Here is a 9998-nt window from a genome sequence, read left to right as displayed (position 1 = left end):
ATCAGCCAGAGACTGGTGCTATAGATTAACTCTATACACTCACAGAGGGATGCTTGTCAATGCTTTCCCATTCTTTCCCTGATGAACGAAGACAGCCTGACAAACACTGCATGCACCTCTGAGCCTAGATGTGAAAGCAGTGAGCAGCCTATAATACTGCTGTTCAATGGTTTCATATACTTGCAGGCACAGGAATCAAGTATATACTAAATTCACCAGACAGTTGCTTACATGGGAAGTTCCTTTAATGGTACTAAGTCCTAGCAATAGCTTCAGATCTTCCCCTGAGGAGGAATTAATCTCTTCATTCCTAACCTCCTCCCCAAAGTTGATTCTGACATGATCCAAACCAGCTCAGAGACAGTTCCTGGACGCATTTACATGCAGTCTTTCATCAACTTAACTCCTGTTTCAGGTAGCAGAGAGGTGGTGCCATTGTAAGGTAACCAGAGTCACCACCTTCTAAGGCCAGTGTGTGGTCTCGGTCAGACCAGAATTCCAAGCCTTGAACTTAGGACCCAGCACTGCCTGTTATCAGGAGCACAAGTAAGATACTTATACAAAAGAACAGATCCATTCTGTTCTAGCTTCCTCAAAAGTCTACATGAACCTAAGCTAAGCAGCTTCAGTTTTTCCACAGCTGTCCTGGTTTTGGCTGGGATAGAGTTACTTTTCTTCCTAGTAGCTGGTATAGTGCTGTGTTTTGGATTTAGTATGAGAATAATGTTGATAGCACACCGATGCTTTAGTTGTTGCTAAATAGTGCTTACATTAGTCAAGGACTTTTCAGCTTCTCAAGCCCTGCCCAGCTGGGAGGGGGCATAGCCACCACAGCTGACCCAAACTGGCCAACAGGGTATTCCATACCATACGACGTCATTCTCAGTATATAAACTGGGGGGAGTTGGCCGCGGGGTGGCAACCACTGCTTGGGAACTGGCTGGGCATCGGCTGGCAGGTGGTGAGCAATTGCATTGTGCATCACTTATTTTATATATTCTATTATTATTATTATTATTATTATTTCCCTTTCCTTTTCTGTCCTACTAAACTGTTATTTCAACCCATGAATTTTACTTTTTTTCCCCTGATTCTCTCCCCCATCCCACTGGGGCGGCAGGGAGTGATGTGATGTTTAGCTGCCTGGCACGTTAAACCACAACAATAGCAAAGATAAACAGTGTCTTCTCATGATACCTGAGCAAATGTTGCTTCCACTTTGTACATCATTTCAGTCAAAGTCACACCCTGTAGATGACCCCAACCTAATGAAATGCACTGCCCAACACCCAACTGCATTCTGGCATGCCTCACAGCCCTCTCCCAATGTCACAGGGATAAGCCCCGCACTGCCACACTCACCCCCCCTGTTCCCATTCTCCACAGGCTCTGCTGAGTAGAAGATATAATCAACAGTGGCTCCAAGCCCCATGGGCATCGTTGTGACCTCCGGGCGTCCTCTCTGTGGCAGGAAGTGGCTGTAGACAGAGGTCAGGTTGAGGCCGTGCTGGATAACGCCTGAAGACCTGCACATCAACCATTTACCAAGGAAGGAAAGAGAATGATGCAGTGTTCAGTACTTCAGTCACAACTGAAGTTGGATGTTCCCTCACTGATGCAACTGTCCAAACTACTTCTACTTTGTGAACACATAAAAGACAGTCTTTCAGAATTATTCACTCCACTTACACCAAAAACAAAGCAGACTATGAACTTCCTTTGTCTCCAATGCCCAGTTCTGTCTATGCCCTTCATTCTCGACCTCATCAACACAACGCTGACAGAACAGCGCCCAGCTGCTGGGACAACCCTGGGTGGATCTGGCTCTTCCAGACAGCCCTCCTTACTCTCTTCCACCCTCACATTTATTTCAGTCTTTACGATTTGCAGTGCTCAGGAAAACGAGACCAGGCTGGAAGAGTGGGACCATTGAAGATGCACCAAATTACCTTGGGACGAATGCGTGGGGATCAGGGTCTTTCACCATGGCAGCAGCCTTGGGCCAGTGTGCAGGGCGGTCTGCAAAGGAGCAAAGAGATTCCAGCCAGACCTACATAAATCCTGGAACAGGCTGCTCATCTCAAGTCTGAGAAGCTTCTCCTGAGACCAAACGCATCTTTTTGCCCAAGAAGAACAGATAGCTTCCAGTCACAGGCACCTTAAAGAAAAGTATTCAAAGGAAACCCCAGCTCTAAGACTAACAGGAACATCCTGAGAGCAGATCAATGCAAACAACTGAGAAGTCATATTCTGCTGGCTAAGGACATGTCCTTAAAGCATTTATTATTATCAAAGCTCAGGGTACTTCAACCTCTGCTCTCAAAGAAAGTTCGTTTGCCTTAGCCTACAGCTTACTCAAAGGGTGCCTAGAAAGACAGAACAGAAATGGAGAGAGTAGAACCAGCCATGCCACAAGGCCCAGAGGTGAGGTAGTATCTGCTGGGTACCAGCATCCAGAGACACCTATGTTGTGGCCATTGTGACATTACAGTCTTCAGGTTTGTTCTCCCCCAGCAAAAATCTTGAAGCAGGAAAAAAAAGAAAAAAAAAAGAATACATATATTTTTCACTTTATAAGAAACAGCCTCCAAAAGAGGCTGAATCTCAGTGCATCTCAAGGAACACAGTCAGTGTGTATAAGGGTGGTAAGACTGTACTCCTCTGAGCTCTCATGGAATCCATTAGTAATCACACAGACACAGAAGGCATCCTTCTGCCTTCCCCTTTTCTCACCAGGCATTACCTCCTCTTCACGTTTTCATCAAAATCGAGCTAGGAGAGACACAAGCTGAAAAATCTCCCATTAATACCTGGTTTAGCATCTGTCACACCTTCCAAGAGGACCAGCTGCGGTGGTCGTTCACAGGCAACATCGCAAAAATGAAACTGGAGCAGGAAGTCCCGGCTGTACTTAATTCTGCCTGCAGAGAAAAATACAAGTTAAAAGAAGAAAATAACTGCAGCAAAGTCACATCTACAGGTAACATCTGCATACTCTTTAGACCTTTAGACCTCTTAGACCTCTTTAGTTTCAGAGAGGTTTTTGTGCCCAAGCACTCTGATACCATGAGAATGGGAATTACTTAAAAACCTAAATGTAGAACTGAACAGATGCGTAAATGTAGAAGAACAGAGCACAGTTATTGCTATCCCCTTAGCTAATGCAACAGTCATGGTCAGCACCTTAATAAAACAAATTAAGAATGTCCCGTCTGAGACACCACAAGTTCAAGGGACTTTTTAAGCAGATCAGTTAGTGTGCAACTCAAGGAAATGTCTGCTGAAAAAGAAAAAACAATTCTCAAGATCAGGTTGAATACAAGTTCTACATTCAAGATTCCAATAAAAGCTATTTAGTGTGGGCTCCTTCTTTTTTTTAATCCTCTCTAAGGACAGTAGACAGCAGTCATGATTGTAACTGTGCTCTTAGGAATGATTTCCTCACAGTGGTGTGCAAATACTGCCCAAAACCACTCCCACAAACACCTGCAGCTGAAAGCTGTGGCTGCTGAACATGGTTTACAACTGCACAAAAGCATAAGCCTGGGAACATGAAAGAGATACATAGATCAATGGTAGGGGAACATTCAGCTCCTGACTAGAGAAAGAAAATGGCAAAAATTAGGCTGCACCAATATACTCCAGAAAAATTAAATGTAATTCACATACCAAGGAAATGGATAGAAGATGAGAATCTTTGCTGAGTGCCTCATGCAACACATGCCCAAGCGACTCAGAGAGACAGCAAGGCCCACAAACTGTCCATCCTCAGCAGACTCATATTCTCAGTGCACACTGGAGCTCACCTGGTTTCTTTGGCTGGCACAGGGTGACATATTGGCAGTTGTCCGTTACACCCAGTGAGCTCGGCCACAGTGGGGCCAGCAGTTTCCGTGAATACAACTGTTGGGAAAAGTCTTCCTGACCAGACACCTGCAAGGAGGCCAGAAACAGGAGAGGAAACATCAGCAACACAGAGCAGAACTTTTGCAAGCTATAGACAATGTACGTATATACGCTTGCCAAGAGCAAGACAGGAGAACGCCCTCATAGAAAGGCATGAACTAAGCTATTCAGAATATGGTGCAGATATAATAAACCTTCAGCTGTGAGGGATGGACACAATTAGCTAAAAGTCACCTGACAAGATACTCTTCAGGCATCTATTATTGAACTGATAATTTAGCTTGAAAGCCAATGATGTATTTGATCATGGATACACAGTAACAGCTAACCACATGAGACTCTAGCACAGGTGCCCATTTCAAAGTGTTTTCAGATCAAATATCCGCATAAAATTTCAGTAAGTCGTGGTGGAGTTGTACTCCCCTACACTTCCAGTCACCCAAGCACAAAAATCCCATAGCAAGGGAGAAGCAGGACCCGAAATTAAGTGGTCTATTATCACTGGTCTGCCTCAAGAGAAACCAAAAGAGCAGTGGTGGAAACAACATGCACACATTTGTCTGCTTCTTTCCCCAGCAGTGCTGGAGGTATTGGGGAAGACCGCTGAATGATTGAATCCAATATTCGGACTATTTCCTCACGAGAGAAAGAATGCAGCCAAGCATTTCTCTAGCAGCATGCAATAAAGAGCTATCCAATCCCAGTTCTGGCTGGCACCTACCTTCCAGGCTGGCATCCCATGGTAGGAAAGATCACCGTTCCGGATGAATTTGTAAAGTGGAGAATCGGGTACGGAGTTCAGGTCTCCACACAAGATGACAGGATAGTAGCTGCCTTCAGTAGTTTTCGCAATCTTGTCGATCTCTGCTAAGAGCAAGGCCATCTGGGCCAGTTTGATGTCTCCCCGCCGGGGATTGAACAACACGTGAGTGTTGGCCACACACAAAGGACTGACTGCCTTCAGATCTAGGCCCTCTGGGAGCAGAGGCTGTAGCAGCAGCACCAAGCCCACGTTATCCCGATTGAGAACGTCCAGGCCAGGCCGGAAGTATTCTACAGGGCTGAGGCTGATCAGCTGGAACCTGCTGTGCTTATAGCACACTGCACAGCCATCTGTCTTCGTCCCAGTTCTCCGTTTATAGAAGCATGCAAAGCCTGAAAAGAAACCATCATCTATTAAAAGGTTTATGTAGTCACTACCTCAGATTTCCCCCCATCAGCTGGGGAGTTCAGCAAATCTGTATAGCAGAAGAAGTTCCTGCTACATTTGGGTACAGCATTATACCCAATTCTGTTCCAATAATCACACTTTATCATTTATTATTGAGGGTATTTTCTCTCTTCTTGTCCTTCTAGGACCCTCTCTGCTTTGTTACTCTGATCTGTCAACTCTGAGAAAGACCAATTACAAAAGAGAGGGTAGACGTCTAGGCAAAGAGTTCAGAAGTAGGGCCAGCAGCCACCCAACAAACAGGAAGACCTCTCTCAAGAGCGAGTCCTCTAAAGACATTAACCAGGAAGCACTGCTTGGCCAGTCCCATGAGCTGGAGGTACAGACACACAAAAGCAGGACATACCCATCTCCTTAAACGTCGGTTCCAGCTGCTCCCAATAATGGTTCTCTTGCACCTCCTGGAGACACAGAACCTGGAAGGAAGGCAGAGACCTCACTCGCTCCACCAGTATTTGCTAGTTACCTTGTTTTGAGGAAGGAATAAAGCAGAAAAGTGCACTCACATACCAACCCTGCAACCAGAAAGGTCATCATTGCAACTCTGTCCTGTACTTTCCAGATAGAGAGCAATAACTTTCTGGGTCACGTTAGCTTATCATTCAGTTTTACGGTGATGAGGCAGAAGATCCTTCCTCACACAAAGAGGACTCAAGGAATAGAGAAAGTCAGGAAGTGCTCTTCTATGCAGGCTTCCCCTCCCGTGCTGTCTTATAAACCTGGTCCTTTCCTCCCCAAACGCACATTATCTCTTCTTCCTCTACTTCTGCTGTTTAAAGTAGTTAAGCCCTGCTATCAAAGTATGACTAGTTTCTACAGTAACACAATCGAAGCAAGATAGACACTCAAAAAACGTATGCACAAGACCTCAAACACTCTCAGAGGAATCAGTATTCAGTTACCAAGCAGGTAGTATCTTCCTAGGACTTCCCCGCCACCCTTTTTTTTTTTTTTTTTTTTTTTTATGCTGTTAGATCAAACAAGGAATTCAAATGCTGGTGACACTGATGTGGGAAGGGCTCAGTCATACTCACATCAGGATCCCAGTGCTGGATCTCCTGCAAAAGGTTTGGAAGGCGGTAGTTCCAGTTCAGGATGTCTGGATGACAGTGTAGATAGAGATCCAGGCCCTGCTCCACCAGGTCCTGGGCAAGGATGTTGTAAGACATGACTCGAAATTCAAAGAGAGGAGTGTTTTTCGAGACCTGCTCTAGCACACAGGGCTGGACAGAAAGATCTTCCCAGTCCCTCCATAAAATCTCTACATACAAGAGACAAAAAGCCAAGTTACAGCCATGCTGGGTACCCTGCTGATACCTTTGTTCCCCTGGAACCCAGAAAATAGCCATTCTCATTTCCTAAGCTAGCGTGTTCTAGCCTCTGAGCAAACCCTCATCCACTCTGGTTTTCAGGTGCTCTTTTTGGATGCCTTTCGACAGTTGTCAATGGGGATGGCATAACAGATGACCAGAGTCAAGCATACTGAAACACTCAACCAGCTTTTGGGTGCTTTTTATATTACAAAGCCAGCACTTGGGAACAGTTCCTGGGAAGTGAGCATATATTGATGTTCAGACCAGACGGTCTAATAGCACAGACTACTCGCTGTGACCTGCCCTCCCTCAGCAAAAACTCACTTTATAGTTTTCCCTGGAAGATCCTGTCAATTCTGCATGGACAGATACAATCAATGTCTTGCTGATAGCAAGCCCAGACACAATAACCTGACCACATTCACTACAAATGCAAATCCCACACCGAACATTAGATTCAGAATTGTTACTACTGACCATGGTAGGGTACCTCTGTCGGGAGAGGACAAAATTGTACCATATCCTGAATGGGCCAGGCTGGGGGCTCTGCTGGCACTGTCTCTGCATCACGCGCTAAACTCCAGGCCAGCACAGCTGGGTCTTCATTCTGCACTTCTACATCGATAGCAGCACAGTCAGCTATCTGGTGATCCGTCTGTGGCACCACAGCTGCCCAAGGGGCACTGCCTGCTACAGCCACTGTTTCCTCTGCTGGTAATTTTGCCCGTTCAGTCACTGCATGATCTTGTGGTTCTGAAGAAGCCAAGGTGTGTAGCTCTGTGAGCTGCTGACCAGCACACCGGGTGACTTCTGGAGCCGAATTCAGGTCACTGAGGCTAGTCATCAATAGCGCTGAACCTTCTAACCAGTCACTAGTGAGCGTAACTGATACCTTCCCCAATGCTGGAACACTCTCACTGGCTGGCAAATTCCCTGCTCCTTCCTCCAGCCACTGCTGGAGAAGGGCTTCTTGCTCTTCTGGGACCGACCTTCCTCTAGTCGCAGCAAAGACGCCTTCTATCTGGGTGGACGTGCTCTTCGCCAGAAGTACATTCTTTCGACAGGTAAAGAAAGCATCTGCCATTTAAAAAGAAACAAAACCAAGATAAGACAGATGGAAATCCTTTCTCACTCACACTTTTCTTTTTGCTATGCATTTGCTGTAACTCTGTGCAATACAACCATTCAGCATTGCAACCCCAACAAATGACTTCTCTGAATAAAAACAGTTACAGTCTGAATAACTTACCCTGCTTCTTCCTGAACGCTAGGCCACAGTCCAATTTTAGTTATGTTAGTCAAAGTCACTGAAGCTGTACAGGATGGCAATGGCTTTACCAACTCTAGGGAACGCAGTTCTAACTTACGCAGTGCCACAGCCAGTCAGCCAAGCTAAAAGGCCTTGTGGAAACTATCAGCTCTCAGCAACACATGTAAAGGCACAGTCTGTAGAAGTTAGCTGATTGGGTGCATGGGCTAAGAAGCTAAGCTCTTGTAGATGACCGCTTGGAGCAAGTTTCTTTCCAAGGATTGAGTAAGAAAGTAGTGGTCAGCTAAGAGGATCAAACATATCACAAGAACGTGTTGTAGAAGAAAAACCGTTCTGCTATTAAGAGATGAAAAATAAAGACACAGAGGGACCAAGGTGCAGTTAAAAGCCTTGTTAGAGAGAATATATGCACCTGAAGAGGTCCTGGTAAGAATTACAGATCACCTGCTGACTGACATCTGTGGTAACAAACTTTAAAAACCCTGCTGTTAACGGAACACTTGAATATACTAATATTGGTGGGGTAAGGTAGAAAAAGACAGGGACTCTTTTCACTTGTATAAGAGATGACAGCATTTACGTTTTGCTATGAATTCTGCACAGACATTACTCCCTACTGTTGACTAGCAATTTCTGTTGTCTACAAATCACTTTTTCTCTGCTGTATCCCTGTGACAGTCAGTCAGCCAGAGCAGTAACACACAGGAGTCAGCAACATCTGTGTGTGCTTCTACTGTATATTTCCTGTCAAAGCTTTCTGTATGTGTCAGAAATGGAGCTTTAAGAACCATACTCCTCTCTGTAGTTTCGTAATTAAGTTCATGAACGTCAGAAACACCAATGCACCAAGGTAATATTTTTGCACACCATTAGCCAGGCACGGCTGTTACAAGAGCCTGTTAATACAGGATAGGAGCTGAATTTGAGAGGAGTCAGCTAGCTGCTCACTATGACTACAGTATGCCAGTGGCTGCTGCAGGCCTGAGGACAGGTTCAGGCAGGAGGGTGGCTTTACATCAGCACAGTCAGCAGGGACTATAAAGCAGCAGCAGGACCTCGGAAACTAAGTGAAATATTGATGCACGCAAAGCCAGAGTCCATCCACAAGTCACCCGCAGGTCCTTGGGGAGTCACAGACCTCAGAGCAGCCCACCTCCAAAGATCTTCCCAAACCTGCAGCGCAGGTCCGGGGCAGGAGGCTCGGGCCTCCACGCAGACTGCAATCTGCCACTGCAGCACAACAGTCGGCAACTGTTTCCTCCAAGAACCCAGCCCCCCGTGCTGCCCCGGGGGTGAGCAGCCCCGGCCCGGCAGAAGTGCCCACGCCACCTCGGGCAGCAGCCACAGGGCCCCACCTGCCCGCCTCCCCTGCTGCCCAGGACGAGGGACTCGAGGAGCTACGGGGCAGACCCTGGCTCCCAGCCGCCGAGGCCCTCCAGCCGCACCCCGCTCAGGCCGGGGCGGGGGGAGGCCAGGGGCACCCGCACCCCGCCCCTCCGGGCCCCCGCGCCGGCTCCCCCGGCCTCCGCCGCCGCCCGCCCGGGGCCGGGTTACCTCGGAGGAACCGGAGGAGCCGCGCCGCCGGCAGCAGCACGTAGCAGAGCACGGTGCCGATCATACCGCCCGGCGCGGCCCGGCCTCCACCGCCCCTGGCCCCGACACAGCCCCAGCGAGGCGACGCGACGCGCCGGCCCCGCCTCAGCAACGCCCTTACGGCGCGGCCGCGGCCTGAGCCCCGGCGCCGCACAGGCACTCACCGCGCCGGGCCCGCACCGCGCTGGGCCGCAGCGCCGCAGGGGCTGGAGGCCGGCTCCGACCTGGCCTAGCCTGGCCCTCCTCCTGCGCTGCTCCGGGGCCGCCCGCCCCCGGGAGGCCGCGGCCGGCGGGTAGGACGGCCGCAGCTGGGCGGCCCCGGCGGGGTGGGGCAGGAGCGCCGCCGGGGCCCAGGCGCGGCCCCGCACGCGGGCAGCCCCTGCGGCGGGGCCCGGCAGCGCTGCTGTGCCCGGGGGGTCAGGGGTTGTGACCCTGAGCAGGGCAGCGGCAGCTTTCTGGCCCCGCCACCCTGAAATTTGTGTTTCCAAACAGAAGTTTTCACCCCCCGTTCTCCAGAAATCCAAACAGAAAGGAAAATTTCCAGGAATTTTTTTCTCCTGGAAAGCCACCAAGCAAATAAGGTCCCATCTGCTCCAGATGAGTTAATAATTATACAGGCTTTGCAAACACAGTTGACAATAGTCAAAGTTTTGCGAAGCGCAACCTCTACGTGGACAAAGCCATT

At 48.5% G+C, this 9998-nt stretch overlaps 2 protein-coding genes across 8 annotated transcripts in view; one reads left to right on the top strand and one right to left on the bottom strand.

Annotated features, from left to right (window-relative positions):
- ANGEL1 (angel homolog 1) overlaps positions 1-9589 on the bottom strand; it is a 32667-nt gene extending 23078 nt beyond the window's left edge. For 2 of the 7 annotated variants that reach the window (XM_075151450.1, XM_075151449.1), the window contains exons 1-9: positions 9275-9588; positions 6928-7527; positions 6172-6398; positions 5484-5553; positions 4628-5061; positions 3807-3933; positions 2811-2921; positions 1950-2019; positions 1363-1526 (exon numbers count right to left, since the gene is read on the bottom strand). In XM_075151450.1, coding sequence (XP_075007551.1) covers positions 1363-1526; positions 1950-2019; positions 2811-2921; positions 3807-3933; positions 4628-5061; positions 5484-5553; positions 6172-6398; positions 6928-7527; positions 9275-9338 — 1867 coding nt within the window. In that variant the 5' untranslated portion in view covers positions 9339-9588. Of the gene's footprint in view, positions 1-1362; positions 1527-1949; positions 2020-2810; positions 2922-3806; positions 3934-4627; positions 5062-5483; positions 5554-6171; positions 6399-6927; positions 7528-9274 lie in introns of all 7 variants that reach the window. The other 5 variants (XM_075151448.1, XM_075151454.1, XM_075151452.1 and 2 more) reach the window with 5 other exon arrangements.
- Positions 2881-9998, top strand: part of LRRC74A (leucine rich repeat containing 74A) — a 29078-nt gene continuing 21960 nt past the window's right edge. Inside the window, exon 1 of the mRNA XM_075151457.1 lies at positions 2881-2980. Coding sequence (XP_075007558.1) covers positions 2881-2980 — 100 coding nt within the window. The remainder of the gene's footprint in view (positions 2981-9998) is intronic.

The sequence above is a fragment of the Calonectris borealis genome, chromosome 5 (genome assembly GCF_964195595.1).
Source record: "Calonectris borealis chromosome 5, bCalBor7.hap1.2, whole genome shotgun sequence".
NCBI lineage: Eukaryota > Metazoa > Chordata > Aves > Procellariiformes > Procellariidae > Calonectris > Calonectris borealis.
This window is presented reverse-complemented; position numbering and strand designations above follow the sequence as displayed.